At 43.2% G+C, this 24,813-nt stretch overlaps 1 protein-coding gene across 2 annotated transcripts; it reads left to right on the forward strand.

The window, feature by feature from the left end:
- The first annotated feature begins 149 nt into the window (after positions 1 to 149).
- Positions 150 to 24,813, forward strand: LOC118283297 (striatin). Of its 2 annotated transcripts, XM_035605129.2 has the most exons (17): positions 151 to 504; positions 10,509 to 10,612; positions 12,772 to 12,845; positions 15,227 to 15,305; positions 16,442 to 16,606; positions 17,241 to 17,376; positions 17,478 to 17,652; positions 18,589 to 18,699; positions 19,882 to 20,025; positions 20,135 to 20,271; positions 20,889 to 21,064; positions 21,624 to 21,671; positions 21,772 to 21,893; positions 21,991 to 22,158; positions 22,247 to 22,387; positions 22,778 to 22,966; positions 23,221 to 24,813. In XM_035605129.2, exons 1-17 carry the CDS (start codon positions 292 to 294, stop codon positions 23,388 to 23,390), a joined length of 2,352 nt encoding a protein of 783 aa, XP_035461022.2. In that variant the 5' UTR covers positions 151 to 291; the 3' UTR covers positions 23,391 to 24,813. The 2 variants fall into 2 exon arrangements, with proteins under 2 accessions (XP_035461023.2, XP_035461022.2); XM_035605130.2 differs by lacking the exon at positions 18,589 to 18,699 and having other exon boundaries at positions 150 to 504.

The raw sequence follows: 24,813 nt of genomic DNA on the forward strand, positions 1-24,813 counted from the left end.
CGATGCCAGTTCTAGTAAAGCACAATTGATGTTTCCTGTTTGGGCGAAATAAACGAGAAGAGTCGGTTCCTCCGGGGAGTCTGGGTAAGCGAATCGAGCACCCCCCAGCAGGCACGCTGTGGGCGTGGCCGTAGTTACTGACGTCACTCGATGACAGCTAGCTGTCAGAAAGTGAGTTCATTCCCCCGAGCCGAGGAGACGGAGCGCCGTCGAGTGGTTTTTGCCCTTCCGTTGGTATCTTGCGACCCGACTCAGCGAGTCAGCGGATAGACCCTTCAACCGAGCCCGGCCATGGACGAACAGGCAGGGCCCGGTGTGTTCTTCAACAACAACAACAACTCTGTTCTAGCCGGCGGTGCGAAAGGACCGCTGCCCGATGGCGACGCTGGGGAGGCGGCCAGGGCGCAGTACAGTATCCCGGGGATCTTGCACTTCCTGCAGCACGAATGGGCCCGTTTCGAAGTGGAGAGAGCACAATGGGAGGTGGAGCGGGCCGAATTACAGGTGAAAACCACCACAATAATATATTTTTGTTTTACAGCAGGCCACATGTCAGCGGCGCTGCCAGGCCCCTTCTCGTAACCCCGCGTTCAGCTTCTGTTTTCGATTGTTCGGGCTACCGGGCTAGCTTGTTAGCTTTAGCTTACGAGCTAAGCGCAGCTGCAGCGCCCCCCCCGACCCGACGGCACGACGACTGTTTGAGACCGTTCTACTGTGACCGCGATCACCACACTTGCTGTCTGCCTCGAGGAGTCGGAAGGGAAGACTTTTGGCGTGTGTTCGCGTACAAACACGTGGGATGAAACCACCGACAAATGGCGACGATTACTGGCAAAGTAGTTTACGTGTGGTGCGAAGGCGGTCGTGAAGAAACAAAACGGCTAACGTTACCTGCCTACTTGCAGCTCTACGTGCAGCTCTACGTGCAGCACCGCGCCTTGATTTATTTGTGTGTGCAGTGCACTCCCGCTCCCTAAAGCCAGGAAAGGACGCGGGGGACAGGTCGCCAGTGCTGACAGACCACGCACACCGCAGGAGAGACAGTGGAGTCTTCCCTTTTTTTGTTGTTGTTTATGAATCGTATCGTGAGCTCGCTGCTGTGTCACCGCCCCTGCTGAAGACACAATCAGAAATGCTGTCGCCTCTGCCCCTGGGAAACGGTCGTGGTGCTTTAAGTTGGTCCTATGAATTGGTCCACTCTCACCTGATCGCCAACACTCAAGTCCAATGCTCAGCTGTTTACAGACATATGAGAGAAGGGTGGTCTCCCAGCGGTGAACTGCAATTATCTTAAAGGGAAATCCGAGGCTTGATTGCTTAATTTGCTGAAACTACAAGTTCAGGTCCTACAAATACCAAAGGGCACTTTGAAGTCCTTGTTTTGTTGTGGTTCCCGGTGCTACTAGAATTGTGACTTTGTCTCCTCATCAAGTTCAACATTGGTTTCCACGTTTGGCTGCTCTGTGTGAGTGCACAGTCCTGTACTGGTCATCTTTATCACACTTGTGAATATTTAATACTTACATACATTTATATTGTAATCCCGGTTAGCTCTTAATGGCTTAGCTTTTAAAAGTTGAAAAAGCCTCAGATTTCCATAAGTTTTACATGTGTTGCCTTAAGTTGAGAAAGAAACTGTTATCCATTAAGCGTTTTTGAGCATTTGGAAAAGCTCTATATCAATTAGATTTATTATTATTATTATCATTATTATTATTATTATCCAAAGCCTACATGATCTCTTCATACAATAAGTGTCTACAGTTGGGAAAATGACCTTGGACACCAAACCATTCTTGTGACCAGAATTTGAGCGGGCGTCATTGGAGCTTAACGTCAGTCTCCGTGCCCAGTGTTTGGAAGATCTTTTTTTTTTTTTCCCCATGTTCCATTTTGACCCAGTTGTGGGGCCACGGTTGTTTGATGACATACAAGAGCGACACTGACTCTTGGGGCTCCTTGGAGCAGGCAGCTCCACCGACATACTCCTCTCAGCTAACAAAGGGCCGAGAGGGAGACACTGCGTCGTTTGTGGATATATTCCTTGTTCAGTGTAGTAGGGATTTGACTCATCCGCCCCATGCAGCGCTCTCAGTCTGGCCTGTGTATTAAGCTTCCTGTCTGCTGCTATGAAGCTTACCAACGGAGCATCAGCAACTGCAGTGAGGTTACTAAATGGCTTGTTGGTTGGTTGGTTGGTTTGTGGCGGCAAGCAAAATGGTGTGTGCTCAATTTGAGTCTTCAGTTTTTTTCATTGCATCTAACCCTAAACGTGTGGCTGGTTGATGATTTGAACATCATTTGACCTCCTCCAGAAGACTTTAAATAAAAAAAAGTTCTGGCTTACTCATTGTATTCTAAATCACTGCAGCACATGACCTTCCTGAAGAGAGAGAGCATCCTTCTGTGCCAATGCTGCAGCGTACCAGAGTAATAATGATGAATCGAGTAATGAAACACTTTGTAAATGCTCATGGGATCTAACCTCTTAGTTTCCTTTTGGATGTTGGACATAATATTGCTTATTGCAACTTGAAAGCATATATATATATATATTTATCACTTACTTATAAGGTTATTTGTGGATTAATGTTTAGTGACTGCTGTGAGAAAGAAAGTCACAGAAATGAACATAAGCAGAGATGTATGAATAATTAAAAGCTGTAATGGCATTAGAAGTGTTTTTAATTATTAGTGTTTATCATCATGTTCACATGCGTGTTTTAATCACAGAATAATCCTCTTGCATGTTTTTCTGAAGACAAAATGTAGTTACAAATAAAAAAGCCTTTATGAATGTACACGCAGTGATTTCACAACCAAGAGAATACTCGGTTTCCTCCCAGGATGTTTTTTTCTGGTTGGTTGTAGAGACATTGAATGGAAAACAGTTGAAGCTGTGTCTTGTGTCCCTGTTTGGGAGGAAGGCGAACCCCAGGGCTTGTAGGAATGTCGTCTAGTCAGGCTATTAGCTCATTCTCGGAGCCACTCCTCTCACACTGGAGCAGTACAGTACACCGGCTTGTCCTGTAATGTATATAGGTTGCTGTCGTTCATGGTTAGACTCCAGCTGAGTGCTCATTGAAAATCAATTGATTGACCCAGTCGAACCGATTTGCTTAGTGAGTGATAGGTTACAGCTCTGGTCTTGTTGAAAAGAACTAGGACTGAAACTAATGATTATTTCATAATCAGTTAATCACTTCGTTCACTGTTCTTGTATATTGTCCAAACAAAATAGTGAAAAAGACATCTTCATGTTGTATCGTTGTTGTCAGTGTTGTCAGACCAGCAGTCCAAAGATTTTCGATTAAAAGTTCAACTGAAGCTAGAACATGTTAATTTCTTGCATTTTTTTCTCATGCAAAAATCGGCAAATAATCACATTTCAGAAGCTGAAAGCAGAGAATGTCATTTTTAGTGTATGGTTATTTGATTTAATGTCTGTCTCTGCTGTACAATTACGCAACTAACCTTTTCCATTTTTAATTAACTGATTATCAAAATGGTTGTTAATTAGTTTCCCTCTGGACACGTGAACAATTATTTGACTATTAGACTCAGACTAACTTCATATTGGCATTTGGCACTGAAAGTAGATAATGGGTTAGGTTTCAACCTCAATTAGCGGCACACACCAGGCAAGTATATTTATTTTTAATAAGCGCGGCTGTATACACAGCATGTTGCCATTGACTTTAAAGCACTGTAACTGGACAAGGTGAAAATTCAGTATAGTCACGTAGCATTGCAACTGCATTATGGTTTTGTTGTCGTTCATATGATTTCAAGCTATTTGTGATTAATGAAAAGTTTGTGTTTTGGCTTTACTTGTCTGCAGAGATCTATGGTGTAATACATAACAGTGGAAGACAGTACACTGCATTGAAATTATATTTAATTGTTTTACAGTTTGCATGCTTTTTCCTGATTGCAATGTACATCTATCAGAAACAATATTCGTATTAATGATCAATTGATCTTACCCTGCAATATGGATTCACACATTTCTTTTCTGGGCCTCATGACTGAGGTTGAGTCGAGTTACGCCCTGTACAGGCCAGGCACTGCTCCAGTGTGCCTCAACGGCCCTCCAGTTATGGGGAAATCCCTGCCCCATAGAGTATCTCCTTGCCAGAAGTATCTGTCAGCAGCCATAATTTGACACCAGGAGAAGGTTGAAGGTGACTCGGGGTGTAAGGTGGCTTCATGTGGGAGCAGACTGAAATATAGACCCTCTTATCTTCACTGGATAGAAGAATCCTCTGTATTTCTAAAGCTTTTCACAGGAACCAGATTATGTAGCTCATTTATGTCGATTATTTCTCTCTTGTCTAACCGTGGAGCAGCCTAGAATCAGCTGTGACTCATGTTTGCTTTCACTTAATGGCAAAGCCTGAGGCATATTTAGTTCAATGGTCCAGCAATAAGAGGGACTGAACCATGCACAAACATACACATACCATGGCATTCAGAATTCAGAAATGGGAGTCACCGTCATTCCTCAGTCCATACCACATCAACCCCCAAGCTGCAGTTATTTTTGCCCTCTCAGTGTGAGCCTCCGAGTGGGAAAATATGAAAAAAGCAGAGCACACTCTTTCTCACCAAAAATATAAATGCTGGTTACTCAGTATCATCGCCCTCTGATACTGACAAAGACATTTAATGCACCACCAATGTTAAGAAAATACCAGATCACATTAAAACTAATACTGTTCACATCTTATTTCGTGTAATAGTGTGCAAAGTACACCACAAAAGACTATAGTTCTATAGATTATACATATACTATATATATTTGTCCTGCAAAAGTTTCATAATGATGTAAATATTTTTACACAACATAAAAAGTCTGTGTTTTGCACCATTGATTCATTGTACAACCATGTGCAGCGCTCAATGTCCCTCTGTTGCTCACCCAGATTGTTGTGGCATTGCAACAAAGCTTAGGTTTTTACAGCAGAAGATGTTAAACAGTAGTGCTGTCCTTGAACACAAAACCATAAATTCCTTCAGCGAATCAGCGTGCAGGATTGAGCTAAGGTGAAGCAACATAGCTGCGACTGTATTCAACCTGAGATGTGCTGTCTGAAAAAGTAATTTCAGCATCACTTTGGCTCAAAGTCGAGTTTAAAGATGGACAACTTTGATGAGACCGTGATGTTTTCTCTTTCAGGGCATAAAAAGAACAGGAAAGGTGAACTCATCTAACACTCAGAAAATATTTGTGAGGCATCTGAGGAATTAACCAAGATAAAGTTTTTTGTTCCACAATGGATGACTTACAACAGGATGCTACTCTGTTGTCTTGCATGGACACCATGCCAGTTAGAATAATCCAGCAAAACACAGCAGGCGAATGGGAAAAAATGGAGAATTTACCAGCTCTGTCTGAGGTTCTTGACCTCATCAACATAAATTAAGCCTCATAATAATCTACACAAATGCACATTGTTGCTGACTGTGGCTAGTTCCCGGGAGGACGATCCCATTTTTCAGCAAATGGAGACAAACTTGCCACATTTTACAACATCAGACTCTACGGTGCAAGTTTACTCTTGAGTCTGTAAAGCTTTCAACACGGTTCTGCCAGGACCACACCTTACGGTTACACAACCCATATGTCAGAGAAGATGCTGATGTCAAATGTAGCTCCCTGCCTGCATGTGTGAGTGTATGCACGTGTGCCATGAGCCTTATGTAATATTAATGCAGCAGCATGGGATGCAGCACCCGTGTCCTCAAGAAGCCTTACATGGTGTCTTTTAAAACAACTACTATCAGTGCTGATCTGTTAATAAGACTTCCCCACTTTCTCTCCAGGCCTCCCACCCTGACTCTGGATCTGTTGTTTAAAGGGAGTTTTTTTTTCTTCTCCTCATTGTGGGAGGTTTATCTTTATAATTTTCTAAGGTCTCACCCCTTCTGTGTTAATTGCCTTGAGATAATGCATGGCGTGGTGTGGCCCTGTACAAATAAAATAGAATTGAATTGTTTGCACCCCCTCCGAGGTAGCACTGCGGTGTGAGCTTGCTGTGAGCGGTGTCACGACAGAGTGTAAAATGAAGCTCGAGTGTAAAACTCGTGATGAGATGACAATAACAAACCTGTGTCTTTGTGAAAGTTTAGGGAACGAGATAAGATGTATTTTTGACTGTAAGGGTTTATTTTGCTTTATGGGTATAGTACAAGAGGTGAGAGGCCCGGCTTGGCTCAGTCCAGATAACTGAGCAGAAATCTTTACTAAATCACAGTTTGAGCAGCTCACTGTCTCACCCTGAGCTGCGTGGATCGATCTGCAGAGTCTGCATTTGAAGAAGAGAGCTCCAGACGCGTAACTCATTGCTTCTGTGGCACAGGAGGAGCAGGATGCAAACAATGGGTTAAACTATGCAGTAGTTTGTTGTTTGATACCCACACCCGACAGTCAGTCATATAATTGTGTAATATGTTTACATACAATCAGCGTGGAAACTTTTTACAGATGCTTTCAAAGACAGAATGTGGTTTTTGAAATATTTATTGTCTCAGTGTAAACACTTAATTTGGTCTCATAATGTAAAGAGGCAGCTGGGTGTCAAACTTGACTTTGACGTATTGAGGGCAGTATTGAATCTTGCAAATTTTTTTATCAATGCAATAATTAAATTTGATTTGTCCAGTACTTTCTGGGTTGCCAAAAATCGTATTTTCGTATGAATACGGGATTTTCAATCAAACTGGCAATGTTGTGACAGTGCATCACGTTGTTGGCTGTTATTTAAGTTTTTTTGTGTGGACATTCAGTCAACACCATCAGAACTACAAGGGCTGTCATTACTGCCAGCAAGTCTCATAACGGGTGAATAAATACCAGTTAACAGACATATATTAACTTAAACAAATCAAATAAAACAACAGGAGGAAACAACATTTTTATCATTGGCAGTGGCTGTCAAATAATGGTGTTCTGGTAAATAATATTACTCATAAAACCTAAAGTGAGCTCTTTCAGCATAAAGAGGTTATGTTGATCTGTGGTGATGTTTTCTTTGAACAAGTTGAAAATACTGCTGTTGTAACAACAGTCCCCAGCACCTTAGCCTTACTACTGTTGTTTTGCTGCTTTTTTTTCCTCCTGTAGCTTCTAGTGTAATGGCATGCATGGAATGTACTTCACTAGTTATCAAGCCGGCCATCGTGGTGCTCATTGGTTTGCTGTAACTGTGAGTGTAAACCTTGGTGTGAGCTAAGAAGGGTTGTTTGCATTGTAGATGGGGGATTTACACCAGCTCGTCCCCCTCCTTCAGCTCCGACCACGGTCGTATAGGGCCAGCCTGCGCGTGACCATTTTGTTTGTGTGCGAGCCCCGGAGTTGTCGGAGTATCCGCAGAACTTCTTTTTCAGATGGAGTGAGCTCACTCTTCCCGCTGAGATGTGCTGGATTTTTCACAGTGTTCACTCTGTCTTGATGAAATGGCCTCATTGTGCTGGAGACGTTTTTGAGACAAGGCAGAAGAAAACTTGCGGAATTCACTCAAGTCTCAGACTTTAAAGTCTTCTCTGTGTATAAATAGCAGCGACGTTGTTTGTAGTCAAGTCACTGACTGAAAATTTGAGTTGACAAGACTGAAGAACTGTTCTTGTTCCTGTTGTGTAGTAATCTACTGCCAACAGTGTGTAGTTAAATAGTCTGCATGTTAACATTGTTGCTGTCATCTCTACTGAGCAAATCAAATCAAACTAATTTACCTGATATCAACCAAAATGGTGCAGAAAAGAGACATAAACTTCATATATATCTTTTATAATTAACACCATTGAAAAGAGCTGAACTATACTGTATATCTTTGTTTGTGCAGTTTTCATGTGTTTCTGTCTCTAAATTTGTTTCAGATTATGGTTAAGAAGGATTGGAAGCTGCCGTCAGTCCATTTTTTCTTGTTTTACTAATTGAAATAAGATTTTAAAATCAACTCCTGAACCAGGATTGAGGATGTCAAAGCACAAGGTACAGGGACAGACGCTCTTACTTCATCTTCCCAGAGTTTACCCAGCGGCTGGAGTTTATTTTCCTCCCTAGCCCGTCTCCACTACCTCCTTTTCCTGTCTCTGAAAGGTCCTAGGCTCGTAGATGGATGCCCCATTCTACATGTCTTACTCAGACGGACTGAGGAGCCCTTATCCAGCAGCCCAATAATGCAGTCAGTGTGAGGCCGGGAATTAAATGCTTCCTGTGTCTCTTTATGGCCCAAGTTGACTCGTTGCAATCCTCCCAAGGTTAATGTTTGATGGAGGAGAGATGTGGAGCCAGAGATTCACAGAGCCGCACTCTTCTCTATCTCTGGCACCGCAGGACGCCAGGGGCCAGTGCTTCACGTGGATAAGGAGGTGAATGGTCGCTCACTATCTCAGTCGACACAGATGTACAGTTTTTATCCACGGTGAAAAATGAGCCAATGTGCCGCCTCTGTTTTTGACATAGTGAGTGTGTAAAGCATGCAGGAGGCAGGACTGACATGAAGATAAATCCACTGCCGAAATCAGCGTTCATCAACACACCCACTTCAGGGATTCTCCTTCTGTATTCTCACATGGGCTCACAGACATTCTCCGGAACCTTTACTTAGGTGCTGGCAAGAAAAGTTCCGTAGAAAAATTTGCGGACAATTGCATTCTCACATACAGCCCCTCTGGAGAAGTTTCGGAAAAGTGTCCGGACTTCAGTGCATGTCTGAAGCAGTTAAAGAGACATTTAATTAGAAAATAGCTCTAACTGGGCAGGTATGCTGCAGGTATGATGCCCAGTTGCATGTGAAGTGGTGCAGTGCCTTGAGGCCAATTTTAAGTTAGTTATTTGGGGAGCCACACTGTCTGGCCCAATCCAAACAGTCATCATTTTTCATGGGCAATATTTGACCTAATTTGTGCGCCTCCATGTGCCTCCTCTCCAGTCCTCCAAAGACAGCACAATGTGATGCCGGAATGTACGCAGGTGCTCATTAGTTTTCATCTACACAACTTCTTCCCCCTCATATTCAGATGCCTTCTGATCAATCCGTCTACCACGACACATCATTACTGTAACTGAGCCTTTAAATGCACCAGAGGCCTTTTAGTGAAATGTAACCTGTTTTTGGCTTTTTGTGTTAACACTCTGTGATACTGGCTGGAGGATGTGGAAAGTCAGATGCATAGTAAACGTTTGTTAATGTTATTGTCAACCCTGAATGCATTAGTATAGATCCAGCTGGGGCTAGGTGCACACGAAGCAGGAGCAATAAGGAACTGTAGATGTAATAGGTGGAGTGATGAATGTGCTGCGCTGACCCATCTTTCTAGAGCATCAGTTGTTGGCATCTACGCAGGCTGCTGGCATGTGACTGGTGCCAATTAAACTTGGTGCTGGACCAGTATCCTCAATCCGAAGGGCCCTGAGCTATAGCAGGCAGGTTGTTATGAGTTCCTCTGCGGAGAACTGAGGAAGGTTAAGAAACGCTCTTATTTATTCGAGGCAGATTGAAGTACTGTCGTGACTCATTGTTGCAGGCAGCAGCAACGCTACTTGTTCTCCGTGTGAAGCTGTGATCCAGCCCACTCAAACTCGCACCATCCTTTGCATGTAGAGGGAAAGGCGGGGAATCAAGTCCATATTCATTCCCTTTTAAGATGTTCACTCGTGCTTTTAGAGTTTGAGTGATTCCCAAGAGAAAATTTTCTTTTTTGAAGTTATACAGGAGCGGTTTGGTGCTCGCGGTGCTTTTCTTTGTCCTTGTTTGAAACAGAGCCACCGCCGTGCCACCACTCTTCTGCGGTCCACTGTTTCAGATTTTCTTTTCCATTTGTGATAATCCAAAAATATCCAGTTATTCTTTCATCTTCTCTTTAACAACAGAGTGGCACATACACAAGATCCACCTTTAATATTCATCATCTTTTTCAACAACTGGATGGAAATGTCATTATTATTGCAAAACATAAAAGCTAATTAATAATTAACAGTAATGTGATTTTCTTTGGCTTCAACCAAATGTAACTAAAATTTAGAGAGATTAGTAGCTATTTTGCTTTACATAGCCAAAAGGCAGCAATAACATATTAATTGTACAGTATATGATACTTTGACCTAGCCTCTACCAATATACTGTAAGTGATCATGTGTGCATGCGTGTGTGTAATGCTGACTCAGACTGAGTGCGTCAACAGCTGCTGCCTGTTACTGAAGAGAGACAGTGGTTTGCACAGGGAAGGCATTTTAGAAGAGGGAGGGGGGGTTGGTTGATGTGTGGGAGAGCGTATAGGTTAGATTAAAATAGAATTGTACAGATTGGCATTTTACCCATCATGCAATGCATTTTGATTTGACATCATCCTATTTCAGTCCTAACAGAAGTAGTTGTTCTTAGATGTAAATTGTCCAAATCTAAGATGCCAGGACAACGGAAACATGACTCTATTTATAAAAACATCTACTGTCTTTTACTACCTTTAAATATTACCTGACAATCCTATTTTTGTGTCTTCAGGCCCAGATTGCCTTCCTGCAGGGGGAGAGGAAAGGCCAGGAGAACTTGAAGAAGGACCTTGTGAGGAGGATCAAAATGCTGGAGTATGCGCTGAAGCAAGAGAGGTGAGTGCCTTAACCGCCTATAGCTGCTTCAGCCCACCCGCAGCACACTGAAATACCTCAGCGAGTCTGCAACAACAGCCGCGATTCCATGTTTTGCATGCTCCTAAAAAGAAATTCTGCCTCTAAAAGTACAGAGAAGGAGAATGTGGCAAATTGAGATTCTGACTGGTCAACAAATCAACACCTGCTGCACCTGCACTGAGCTATAGCACTCTCCTGAGTGCAGCTCTCTGCACATCTCTACTACAAAATTTTCTTTTTATTCTATTTAAGGGGGGTTGCTAGTGAAGAATTCCCAGAAACCTCTTGTTCATATTCTGTGCGTAGCAGACCGATGTCTCAGCTGGTGTCAGCAGAGGCAGTAATGGATTGAAAGTGCCAGAGAGACTCCCTCAAGTCCAGCTGGTGTGATGTCTCTGGACGAGCGCACGTGTTGGCAGGAAGCATTTGTTTGCTGTTGGATTGGTGGTGACTGTACGCTGTCCCAGGTGGAAGGACGGGATGGGAAAGAGGGAGAGAGGAATCCTCTCGCCACCCAAGATGAGGTCACAGCTTGCTTTCTCCGGCAAAACAGGAGATTTACATTGCTCTCATTCTTGATGTTCCCTGGCCCGTCGCTGCACACAACAGGTCCCTGTTGTTGTGGCGGTGATACGCTTTGCGCTTGCCTTAGTCCTTGATGCGTCGCTGCACCCAAGAACAGAAATATCTTGGTTATTTCAACATGTCTCTGTTATGTTTACTATAAGCTTTCAAGTTTATCCTTCAAACAGACACAGAAGTCCTCTGCAAAACAGCACCAATAGTCCTCTTTTATTTTAGATACAAGTGAAGTTTTTTTTTAAGTGTTTCTACCAGCAAAGCTCAGGATGAATTATTAAAGGCTAATTCCAAGTTATGGCAACTAGGGTCTTAATATGTTTTGTGTACACAGTTTACATGTGAAAAGAGGGATTATTAGCGACATTTCAGGTGCCTTCCCAGTTTTACCTCTAAATGAAGCAGTTTGTCTGTGTGCTGCTCATCTGGCAGCTTGTGTTTCTGACAGTCAGAGTTCAGTTGTGATAAACCAGAATTATCCTTCTGACGTTAGTCAAAATAATTTGACGTTAATCACATTTTAAACACTCTCTTGCTGGTCGGATTTTAATGCGTCGCCAGGGAATCCAGTCACTGTCTCCTCCCTGAATAACAACCACAGAGGATGCACTTAACTGCTCTGTGGCCAACAGTGTAAGAATCCAGTTGTATTAGTCAATTGCAAGCTGGGAATGTGTGGAATTCTATGAATGCAGAGAGAAGCATGGCTGGATTTCACACAGGCAATCGGCAAAGTCCTCCCTTAGTTAAGTAAAGGGTAAGAATAGAAAATGAAAACTGTGATTACTAAGAAATGAAAATGCAGATATCTTAATTTGAGCTAGGAGATTGTCTTGGCTAATTGGAGCTTTAACACGACTGAGTTAGACAGGTGTCACAGTAGGTTAGTGCTCTGTCGTCCCTCCGGTCAGCTCAGAGGTCAGTTAAACTCCTCTATCTGTTCCTGTTCTCTGAGAGGGACATCGTCATTAGGTCTGTTAAGCATGGAATCATCATTTGGATGTTTCTAGTGTATATTTAAGTACTTTTCTCCACTGAGATCACCACAGACGCTGCCTCGGGAGAAACACCTAACCCAGGATAACTACCACTTTCCCCAGTTGCTAAGCAACAGGTCATGTCTCCAAGGGTATCTGAAAGCAATATCAGAAATGGCTTTCTGAATGTAGGATGTACCTTATTTAAAACAAATTGGATTTTGATGGGGGTTGCTTCCTCTGTTTCATTGGGGTGGGAGTGAGGGGTATTGCAAAGGCTGAAACAGAGCAAATTCACACATTAATATTTCCTATATGTTGTTTGGACTTAATGCATGTGAATTTCCTTTTTGAATGAATGTGAATGAATGAATGTATCAACTAGAAATCAGAACGATTCATGCTCTGTTTTCTATGATAATGACAATACAGCTAATTAAAAATATTACTTTTTAGTGTGGCAATATTAATTCCAACTATGGGACTCTACAACTCTACATACAAGTGAATCTGTCAAACCTTTTCCATCGGCCCTGTTTGCTTATTTGTCTGACTCTGTCTTTTGTTTTTCTTTCTTTCAAGAGCAAAGTACCACAAGTTAAAATATGGGACAGAGTTAAATCAAGGTGACATGAAGCCTCCGAGCTACGACTCTGGTAAGTCTCCACCTCTTCATACCAAATCACTGTTGAGTTCACATACCTCAAGAGACAGGACTGTTGCACATGTGAAGGCTGCATTCATGTTGAATCTTGTATGGTTCGATGGATTTCTTCACTGCGTCCTTTCATGAATACTAAGACGGAACCATTGTTGTTAGGGCTGTACTGTACAAATATTAAGCGTATTTACTGGTTAATGAACAACAAATACTTTGAAGTATAGTATAAATAGTATATGTATTTAATATAGATAGTGTGTATTCCTGACAGTAAATGTGAGAAAGACTAGTATGGCACAATCATGCTTTCACTTTGGTGTCTGACAGCAACAATAAAGGAATGGTTCAGTCAAATTTGCAAAAACATTTTTTCTCTCGTCTGTAGTGGTGTCTGTCCATGGAGCCATGCGTTTAGTGGGGGTTTTATTTGTCCAGCTTTTAGTATATTTGCCTTGGATATTCCCGTCTCTACCCAAATACAGTGGAAGTGAATTGAATTTAAGAAAATTCCACTGAACTGTTTGTGTTTTATTCTCTATAATCCACAGAGCGTTTTAAAGGGACTATTTCTTTTGTAAAAAAAATAGTTCCAAAGAAAGCTGCTGGTCCAATGTAACAGGGACATTGTTTCTGGAAAAAAAATTATTTAACATTTTAGCGTAGTTTGAGCTGAAACAATTAGTCAATCAACAGAAAAAAGAATTCTGTAAAACATTTCCACCTACAATGCCAAACCAAATGAAAGTTGCAGCCTCTCCTTTGTGAGAATAAGCTGCTTTTCTTAATCCATTTGTGGTAGTAATATCTTTGGGGTTTTCCCATTTTATGGACATCATTGGGCTTTAGTTTTCATACTGCGGGTTGGTTCTGTAGACAATTGGGTGTGTAGTTTTATGGCTGTGTGAGCACTACAAAGGAAATCCCACTCTGTAAGCTCCCTGTCAAAAAAACTTAGCATCACCACAAAGTCCTTTCAAGCCAACGTGGATATAGAGTTCCTTCAGACCTTAGAAATATCTCAAATTGAACATCTGCGATCTTCAATGACAACTCCACCTGCCAGTGAAGATCTTTTGATGTGATTGAACAGCTCTAGGACAGAAACCAACCGACATTGTGGTTAGATTGCATCATCAAAATCTTAAGAATAAAACCAAATCTTTTTTGCAGGGATAAATACCACTAAAGGGAAGTGGGGAACAAAAGATCATAGTCCACTTAAAGAAAACTTAAAATACTTTATCGACTCAACTTTTTAGTTGAACCCTTTTCCATTGCTTTACCTTGTTTTACCCCAGTATCCTGTATCAGCGCACTACTGTACCTGTTTCTTGTTATGTTGACGTTTAATTGGCCGCTCATGTTCAAGTCCTCTGCCATCATTAAGTCAGACTGCAATATTTCCTCTCCTCTTTCCTCATCTCTATTCATGAGGGCTGTTCAAAGCACCCAAGCCCTTGAAGTGTTGATGAATGAGGGGAGGTGAGGGGAAGAGGTGTTAGATGGAGGGGATGGAAGAGTGGAAGATGAGGAGTGGGAGGTGTTGCTCGTATGGTGGCGCACCTGCCCGCTCCGCAGCCTTCTGAAATTGGCATGACCCACTTTTTGGTGCACCCTTGCCTCTCTGCCCTGCCAAATCAACCCCTGCACACACTTTCTCCCACCCCATCTAAATCTTATTAACACATCTCGCTGCCCCGTGCAAATTTCCCAGCTGACTCGCGAGCGGGGTGCTGAGGTTGTTGAATATCAAAGGGAGCTTTGAATCCCATCATTGTTTCGTCTACGGCTCTGACAAAACAGACATAAAGAGTGCTTCTTGTTCGAGATGCTGCAGGCACAGATGCACGTCGTTGCTCTTTCTAGGATGTCATGGGACCAAGAATCCAGCCGTTTTGAAGGTGTCTGAATGCATCATTAAAAATCCGAGTTTCAAATTTGCTCTTTTTCCTCTCTCTACTGCTCGTAATGGTGTACAACGTTTTTTTCGGACAATATTAACCTATTGGATGTAAATAATTGTTTTGGTGCTTGTTATTAAAGTTGCACACGTTGACAAGTTGTAACTTTGCTCCAAATCCAACCATGAACCACAATGAAAGGTGACTGGGTTGGAGTGAATATACTGACTGTACTTGTGGACACAGCTGTTGAAAAGAAAATGTTTATTTCACTGGCACAATTTAAAGAGAAGCCGTATCCTCCTTTATTTAACTCTAATCCACTGTTGACTCACTGATAGCGACTAAGCGCTGGATGTGCGGAGTTGCCAGGATGCTGTAGTGCAGGAATGTTCTGGTCGTGTTTACAGAGTGGAAATAATGTCAGATCCTGTGCTGTTTGTGGAGCCCTGATTTGTGTCCTCTTCTTCTCCAGATGAGGCCAACGAGAATGAGACTTCTGGGTCACTCAACAATCAGCTTTCCTGGAAACAAGGCCGTCAGCTCCTCAGACAGTAAGCGGACATGTTTTTATCCTTCTGTGGCAGCCTTCAAATCCAGAAAACAAAACCACCACACTAAAACGAATTACACAGAAATACAAGGATGTTGAGACAGGGCCCTTGTCTGCAGTACTCCTCTTCTTTTCTGTATAAAAGGTACAAAGCATGGAATGGGGGGGGTATTGTTGTTCTGCCTTCATGCCGGAAGTAGAAGTTGTAAATGAGCCACGTCGATGTCTGTGTAAAAGGGAGAGCCGAGCATCGGGATAGACAAAGACGATGTTGTGTTACACGTCACGCACCTAATTCCTGAACTCCAGCATGCTATCTTTAAAAAACACACTGTGGCAGCAATGTGCCAGGTTGTTTGTTGCAGTGTAAACAAATAGGCAAGATAATGATAACAGCAATATAGTGGGATCTCTGTATAAATGGCATTACTGTTATTTGTGTCAGACTAACAGGTTTTTGAGCTCAAGCAGCGCTATAGCCTAAAAACTGTAGGAAATACCTCCCTCACATGGACAACAGCCGTCATTACCTGCTGCTGTTTTTTGTTATGTTTCCTCTGCTGTACTCAGCAGCAGGCTCAGGAGAGTGTGGTAATCATCATCCTACTCTCCAGTCAGTCTGTGTAAATAAATCGGGCTCAAGCCTTTTTCCCAGACAGCATAAGGCAGCCTCACACGTCATCTGCCCCAACATGCCGGCCAAGGAGGCGGCCAATTTATTCTCAACTCTGTGGCAAGGGACAGATCAATAATGTGCTAAGACACCCCTCCCTTTCAGTCAGTCTCAGTAGAGTGCTAGAGCGTCTTCTGCATCCCTACATGGTAGGTGCAATATTTGATGAGTAGCACATCTTGCCTCAGCAGAGCTGATACTGTCAACTAGACCACTGCCTGAGGAAATGACACAATTCACAGTAACAAGTTATTGACTCTTCCCCATCTTTGATTCTACTGAAATTTAGAAAATAAATGTAATGCAATAATTGTTGATTTGTTCATTGCAGGATAAATCAATTCCCCACACAATGCGTCTGCTTTGTTCTGCACTTCTTCGCCACACGACACCACACAAATCACACTTCAAATTTTGTATTAAACCAAATGCAACCAGTTTTGAGTTCATTTGCCATGTTCCAGGTACCTGCAGGAAGTGGGCTACACAGACACCATCTTAGATGTCAAGTCCCAGCGGGTCCGAGCGCTGCTAGGACTAGCTGGGGACGGAGGTGGGAGGACCGGCGAACGAAGCAGTACGGAGCCTTTGGTAAATGGGACGGACGCAAAGGGCATGGCCACCAGAGGGTGAGTGCACACTCCTACGTCTTCCCTAATATAGACTGTGCAAAATGTTGTGGTTATAATCTGTTACAGTCTGTAAGTTGCCTCGATAACCGCAAATCTTGATTCAAAGTACAGGCCTCTGGTCTTGTCATCCATGTGTGCTGCCATCGTGTGTTTGTAACAAAACGATAAACAAGCTTTGACAAATTTCAACGAATGGGAAAGTTTTCACAGACTTTTTTGGACCCCACTGTATATTCAGTCGTGTGAGAGTTTGAGGTAAATGTGTTTATTCCTCAGCAGCATCAAGCTGCCTCTCAAATGATATCTGTGATATTATGTGGTATTCTGATCGGGTCCTATCTACTTTTGCCGTGACACTTTTGTCGCAGCCTGTCTTTGGTTGCTGAAGCGCTAAATCAGCTGTTGTTGGACATGTGTAACAGATCAAAGACCATTTGTGACCACAGATTTCACCATCCAAAAACATTACAGTGTGAAAGGCAACACACACACATGTTCAACCTTAGCTACATACATGTTGCATTTAAGAGTGATGGGTGGAATCCGTACAGATACAGATAGATATAAGCTTTGCAATATTAGTTGGTCATTGCAACTATGTGTCACTCCATGCATTGTTGTTCCTCAACAGGAAAGCTGAGCTCGCAGACACGAGTGCTGTGCTCGAGGCCTTTAAGTTCATCGAGAATGCAGCTGCTGAGTTCAGTGATGAAGATGACGACGAGGATAGCGAGGGGAAGGACAGAACTCACGTGGAATCCAGGACTGTGAGTAAAACAGACTGCTCTCACCTTTTGCATTGCACACAAAGTTCAGTACAGTTTGTCCCTGCACAATGTGTGACAGCCCTCAATGTTTTTTCCTCCAGATCTTGAGGAAGAAGCCACCATCCTCATCGTCATCATCGTCAACGCCAGCGAGTATGGACACCACAGAGGACCCTGACACAGAGGAGGCACTGAAGGGCTTTGACTTCCTGTCCAGCCCTGATGAAATGGACACCTCGCCGGAGTCCAGAGGCACCGGGGACGGAACGGACTGGGGTGAGTCGGGTATCGGTCAAGAACAGAGTTTGAAGTGCAGAAATGGAATTTAATGAAATGTACCCTCTACTCAGTGCAGATACAGTCATAGCGCCTACAATCTCAAATAGTTTGTTTTTTCACAAGTAGACTAAGTTTCAGAGACACTGGAGAGATTGCTGAATATTTTGTGCTGTAATTCGTTAATTTTCCTGTTTCTCTGAATTTTCATTGTGTGGTTACTGTTCATGGCGTACCCGTCATTCATATATCATGCTGTGGTCATAAATCATGGTGTTTGGAGTTTCTCTGTTTAACCCATAGTTTGTGATCTCTTCCACTGTGTTCCCATAGCCAGCCTGTGACCACAATGTCTCCTCCACTCCTGTGTGTCGTCAAATCAACCCGATTCCCTCTGAGTCTCTTTGACTAAAGCCAGAAAAGAAATGGGTTTAATGTCACGCTGAGGTGTGTCTTTGTATTTGAACATGGGTTGGAGAGATGGAGTCATGTGCATACAACAATTTGATGGTCGCAAAAGATTTCATGTTGAGGATTTTACAGTATATAGAAAGTACGTTTTTCATGACTCAGAAGCCAAACTTTCAAATGAAAGATTCCCCAGCTCAATATTAACGTCCCTCCACTCTCACTTCTTCCAGTAGTACTTCAAATAGTACTTAGTCCAATAATACTTCTTCATTAAAATATTGAAACGAGATGGCTGTGAATGCCGCTTCAATCATAAATTAGTCAAATATCACTGAGGTGGTAATAATGGTCGCTAGAAGAGAAGATGCACATCTCAGGTCCTAAAGCTGAATCTCTCCTGGAGGCTTGAGAAACCTCCGGGAGAGTAGGCATCTGAGAGAGGTCTCCACCCTGCCCGGCCACTCGAGCCTCGACCAGGGCCGTTGCTCAACAGCCTCTCGGTCTGGTTTTGTTCCCCCTGTGTAGAGAAAGACGAGCAAGGTCCCATTTCTGAGGCCTGGGACGTGGACCCGGGCCTGATAACCAAACTCAAGGAGCAGTACAGAAAGGAGCGCAAGGGGAAAAAGGGGGTGAAGAGTAAGTCCTGTCAGCCATTGCTGCCTCCCTCCCTCCCTCTTCCTCCTCTCTCTGTAGAGCCTTGACTTTCAGCCTGAAGGCCCTAAAATCAAAAAGAAAACATCTTTGCTGTTTTTCTCTGCTCACATTCCGCCTCTGTCCTCCTGTCTGTCATTTCATACTCAGTGTTTCCTGTTTTCGACTGCACAGATGAAACCCGTCATCGTCATTGTCCTGCCCTGCTGTGATGCTTGATGCATGTTTTTCTGTCCCGCTTAAATGTTTTCATTTATATTCCCTTCATCTCGTCCACACCGATAGATATCAAAAGATTCATGTGAACACTAGTCGTGATGATGTGTCCTACCTGTGTCCAATCTGGACTCCACTGTCATCTGTTTCCTATATCCATATCTTCTCCAGTCTTAATAATAACGTAATTATCACCATCCTCATTTGTCAGCCATGTTGATACTACAGTAATAAGTACGTTGCTGCAGATGTATATTGATATGAATGAGAAGCTTTTTGACTGCTGCTGTCAGAATAAGAACCCACTTCAGACTCAATCAGTGGCTGAGCTCGTAGATTTTATGTTAATGCCTAAGCTCTGTATCGCTGCTGTTCCTTGAGTTATGATATCAACATCTCAGTTAATCTCACTTTCCTCTTTTTAAACTTTGCTTCCTCCTCTGGTTTCTATCTATTTGTTTTGTTCTTTGTGCTGGATTGGTGCTTTATCACTTTGATGGGTGTGTGGAGGAGATCAGTTAGAATTTTTGGCGCCTTTTTCTTTGCAGCAGAATTAAGGTTCTAATCCAATTAACACAATATATATACATCCATGAATGGTTTGAGTAAATGATTCTGCCTTGGCTCTCACAAAATCCAGCTCCAGATCTTAAATGACTCCCTCCACACGACACGCACGGAGAGATAAATGTGCCTCAACACCTTTTCTACCTCTTCGACTCATCTGCCAGGGACTCTGCTGCTGACTTCCCTTCATTTTCTCTTCTTTTACATACTATAATTTATTAATTTACTTTCCTCCTTTTCAGTGCTGCTTTCTTTCAATATTCATTCTGTGTTCTCTTTTTCAGCTTGTTCTCACAATTTTGAGTTTGTTTTTCTCTCTCCTCCACTGCGCTCTCTGTCACTATATGTCTGTTTGGTAACACTGTTGACCTGGTTGTTGAATAGGGCCAAACCGGTCCAAACTGCAGGACATGCTGGCGAACCTGAGAGATGGAGAGGACTTGTCCCACATGCAGCCTCCATCCACACCCCAATCCCGGCCCAACGCGGTCCGCTTCAACGAGCACGAGGGGAATCGAACGGACGAAGGTGCTCGAGCAAAATACCTGCAGATTTGGCTCAAATCCCCTTCAGCCCTTGTTAACTATGTCAAAAGTGGTCGCGTTTTTATTTATTTGTTTGTTTGTTCTTCCCCCAGTGGAGGCACTGACCTTCCCACCCACCTCAGGGAAGTCGTTCATTATGGGCACAGACGAGGCCATGGAGAGCGAGCTGGGCCTGGGGGAGCTGGCTGGACTCACTGTGGCCAATGAGGCCGATGGTCTGGCATACGATGTGAGTAGTAAAAGGCGGAATGGATTTTAAAAGCCAAGGGACCATTTCTCTGGCAGAAACAACATTTTTATTGACATGTTATCATTGGAGCCTAATGAGAAACAACCCTCCTCCTCTAATCTGCTCCAAATTTACCACAGTCACATCATACTCTGAGAACATTTGCAGCTATTTTTATGTGCTGCGTCTCAGGAAGCTGCTTAAAAGTGTAACACGAAGATATCTCTTATTTTTTTCTCTTATATCATTTTTATTACAGTAAGGTCAATGTCACATGGCAATGAAAATCTTTTAAGCAGGGTTAAATTCAAGGTGATGGCAGGCTTTTATGGAAAAAGTGGTTATGGATCCCAAAAATAAAGAAATAACTTTTGGGGATTTGGACTTTGTAAACACAAATATGTCTGTTTTTTTCATCTAATCTAATTTTCACAATTTTTTTCCCTTTTTTTGCTACTTGTGCAAATAAACACTTGATGGTGTTAATATATTTATATCAGATTTTAACTGAAAATTCTGCAAAGCTGATCAACTGTTGCTCAGTTCAGGGCTACTGATTACATGCAATGAAGCTGTTCAGTTGGACGTTGAATTTTGACAAGATGCCCTCTCTCCAGATCGGTAATAATAAGGATGCCATGAGAAAAACGTGGAACCCCAAATTTACTCTGCGGAGCCATTTCGATGGGATTCGCGCTCTGGTCTTCCACCCCACGGAGCCCGTCCTGGTCACAGCTTCAGAGGACCACACGCTCAAAATGTGGAACTTGCAAAAGACGGCTCCCGCCAAAAAGTAAGAATGCCTTCACTCACAATGAAAGACGTTATTCCTCTACGACTCGATTAGCGTTCCAATCCTCGCTCATTTGCTTTGTTAGAGACACTTAACACTCAGACAGTGTTTTGTGTGCGTGTGTGTGTGTGTGTGTGGTTCAGCAGCGTACTTGTCTCCCTGAAGCAGCAGAGTGAGCAGCAGCAGCAGCATCATCCGAAAGAAAAACTGTGTTGTTTTTGTTTGATTACGGTCCCATAAGTATCATAGCTCGTTTTATTGCTGGCTTTGACACGATTCAGCTACAGGAAACTGTTCCCACGTGACAAATAACTGACAAGACTTTTCCCGACGAGACTCGCTCACGTCGTAACTCTGCAGCCCACACAGGGTTTATTTTTAGATACTGTGGTCATTTTAAAGTTTAATGTGAAAATAACAATAACACTGCAACTAATGGATCATTGGCCCAACAGCAAATTGTCCATCCTTTTATAGCTTCATATAATTTAATGCCTGTTGTCTCAAATCTTACCTATTTTTTGTATGTTTCATTAATGAATGCTGTCTTTGCCCACAGGAGTACGTCTTTAGATGTGGAACCGATCTACACTTTCAGGGCCCACAGGTAAATACACCGCACAGGAATAAAAAACATATTTTTGGACTTTTACTGTTGATTTAATAGACCAGAGGTTTTGATCATTTCATCTTCGTTCAAACCACAGGGGGGCAGTACTGAGCGTGGTGATGAGCAGTACAGGGGAGCAGTGTTTCAGCGGAGGGGTTGACGGAACTATTCAGTGCTGGAACACTCCCAACCCCAACATCGACCCCTACGACTCCTACGGTGACATTTTAGTCTTGTGTTTTTTTTGTTCAGATCTGAGGATTGTCAAATCAAACCGTGTCAGCTGACTTGGGTTGTCTTGTTTTTTCTGTGACAGACCCATCAGTGCTGCGTGGAGCGCTGAATGGACACACTGACTCAGTCTGGGGTTTGGTATACAGCAGTGCACACCAGCGCCTCCTCTCATGCTCTGCAGACGGGACCGTGAGGCTGTGGGACGCCAATACCACCTCTCCCTCCCTTGCAGTATTCAATGAGAACAAAAGTACAGACTTGATTTGTGTATCGAGTTTTTTCACTTTTGTTTTTAAGGAATGTGGAACATCAAATTTCTGTTGTTTTTCTCTCTGCAGAACTGGGCGTTCCCTCCTCTGTAGATCTGGTGTGCAGCGAACCAGCCCACCTGGTCACATCCTTCACCAATGGGCAAATTGGCCTCTTCAACATGGAGACCAGCCAGCTGGTCCTCAATCTGGAGTCCAATTTGGAGCCAGGTAGGTTTTGAGCGGCAGACCACAAACAGTGGCTAAACTGGGTTGAACCAAATGGTTTTGGTGATAGAGGAGGCCAGAATTAGCTTTTAGTGTTTGAATGGCATGAAATTTAAGAGGCCAGCAGAAGGGCAGCTTGAACTAAAAAAAACTAGCCGGAAGCAGCAATTTACACTTGATCAGTGAAAATCTCTTTTGATTTCCAGGCTAATAAAATGCATTGAGGTAGAAGACTTGCAGTAGAGTCAGTAAACTCACTTTTGAGTAACACTGGGTGTTATTGTAGGATAGTAAAGTTTTGCAGGAAGCAAACCACCTTCCAGTGGACTGTACCTGTACCAAGTCTACTGTCCCGCTGTGTGAAGCCTAACGTGTTGGTCTGTTCCTAACCAGGCACTCCCTGTCAGATCAACAAGGTCCTCAGCCACCCGACACTTCCCATCACCATCACGGCGCAGGAGGACAGACACATCAAGTTCTTTGACAACAACAGCGGGAAGCTAATTCACTCCATGGTGGCTCACCTGGATGCAGTCACCAGTTTAGCTGTAGATCCTAATGGCCTTTACCTCATGTCAGGCAGTAAGTGACTCTTAACCAGTGGCCTCTTGTCCCATTTCTGATATAACTGTTTTCTCTTCTTAGATTTGCTCATTGATAGATATCCGTAGTTTAATCTCCTATACAGATTTTAAATCCACTCTCTTAGTCTCGGCTTGTTTCCAAGGTTTAGGACAAATTGGTTCGTGCTCACAGCTGCTTCTTGCTCTTCCTGTCGATATCACAATAACTTGCTGTTCCCTTATGCGACTTGTAACTACTCCCTTCCTCCGCAGGTCATGACTGCTCTATCCGTCTGTGGAACCTGGATAGTAAAACCTGCATCCAGGAGTTCACGGCTCACAGGAAGAAGTTTGAGGAATCGATCCACGATGTGGCATTCCATCCGTCTAAATGCTACATTGCCAGCGCCGGCGCAGACGCTCTCGCCAAGGTGTTCGTATGATGCGGAGTGGCAGGTCTCTCTGCAGCCCAGCTCTCTGACTCAGCCTCCCATGATCAGGGACCAATACAGACACAGCAGGGGAAGGACCTTCAGGTATGGGTCCAGACCCACCTCACACAGCCCACTGGTTTCCTGTCAGACTGGCAGACTATGTAGCCACTAGCCTCAAATGGGCAATGACTCTCCATAGAAAGGGTCGGTGGGGAGGCCAGTCAGGAGGAGTACTGCTCTCTAGCCCCAAATCTACCATCCAGGCAGGCCTGGGTGTGACCGGTTATAGCGCCCCCCCCTCCCCCCTCAGACAGACGAAAACGTAACCTCTGTAGCAAGGAGGCTCAGGACAAGTGTTAAAAGAGAGCAGCGTGAATAAATGAGGTTTCAAGCCAGTCTTCTGCCCCTGTGACTTCACGCTCACCCTAAATCCCTCGGGCCATCGACCTTCCCCCTGAGACAAACAAAGATCTGCACCGTTTCCTCCAAGTCAGGTTTTGTGTTGTGTTATTCCAGAAACGTGGGGTACTGAAGGCTTCCTGGAGCTGTCGTGGAAGCCTCTCACTTCGTCTTCTCTGCTTCCCAGACTGAATGCTTGCTGGCCTGCCTTTGTTTTCCTTTGTTTTCCTTTTTAAAACACGTATTGACAAATGTGCCTTTGCTTTAAAAAGGTCTTGAAATTTTTCTTTTAACAAGCTTGGGGGGAGGGGCACAGCGCAGGAATGGAGCTGGTTGTCACAATGTTGTCGATTTTAACATGGGATGTAAAATTACAAATGCTTATAATAAACAAAATATATATTCAGTCTTAAAATTTACTGTGCAGCGTGAGTTTGAGTGCTCCTTTTTGATAAGTGTGGTTGGGGAATCAATTTTGTGCATTTCAAGGCAAAGCTGATAGATACAGACCATTAACTATAATGCCTGTTTGTTAGATTCAAGTAATTGTACACTTCAGAAGTAAGATTACAAACATATGTGTCCAAAGTAAACCATCTTGGTTATATAATTACAATTCAAACGTGGTTCTAGATGTCCATTTTAGGAATAACTAATTAATTTTGGCCAGTTTGCTCTTGTTTGAACTGAATGGCTTGTACTGTATGTAGTTTTCCCCAATTGTGTGGACATGCTTGACTACAGTGTGATGTATCATGTTCAGATATTTACAGTAGTCCAGTGTTTAGCAGGAAATTAGTGCAGTACTGTAGGACTATTTGACACAGTGAGTTAATCATCCGACACCGAGGGAGGATAAATGTCCTACAAGTTCCAGCTCATTGTAAACTGTGAGAGGAGAAAACGATCGAAAAACAAAGAAAAATCAATCAAGATGTTGTACAAGTAGAGTACAGCTTCAAATGAGCCATTTTCTCAGTCACTGGTTTGTATATGAAAGTATGTTCAAAATAAAACCTGCTGTAAAATGTTA

The sequence above is a fragment of the Scophthalmus maximus genome, chromosome 10 (assembly GCF_022379125.1).
Source record: "Scophthalmus maximus strain ysfricsl-2021 chromosome 10, ASM2237912v1, whole genome shotgun sequence".
NCBI classification, from domain to species: Eukaryota; Metazoa; Chordata; class Actinopteri; order Pleuronectiformes; family Scophthalmidae; genus Scophthalmus; species Scophthalmus maximus.

Excerpts from the sequence above, each read along its gene's own strand:
- LOC118283297 (XM_035605129.2), top strand. The coding sequence starts at position 292 with ATGGACGAACAGGCAGGGCCCGGTGTGTTCTTCAACAACAACAACAAC. Across the intron at positions 21,065-21,623 it reads AAGACGGCTCCCGCCAAAAA|GAGTACGTCTTTAGATGTGG; the intron begins GTAAGAATGCCT and ends CTTTGCCCACAG. Across the intron at positions 21,894-21,990 it reads CGACCCCTACGACTCCTACG|ACCCATCAGTGCTGCGTGGA; the intron begins GTGACATTTTAG and ends TTTCTGTGACAG.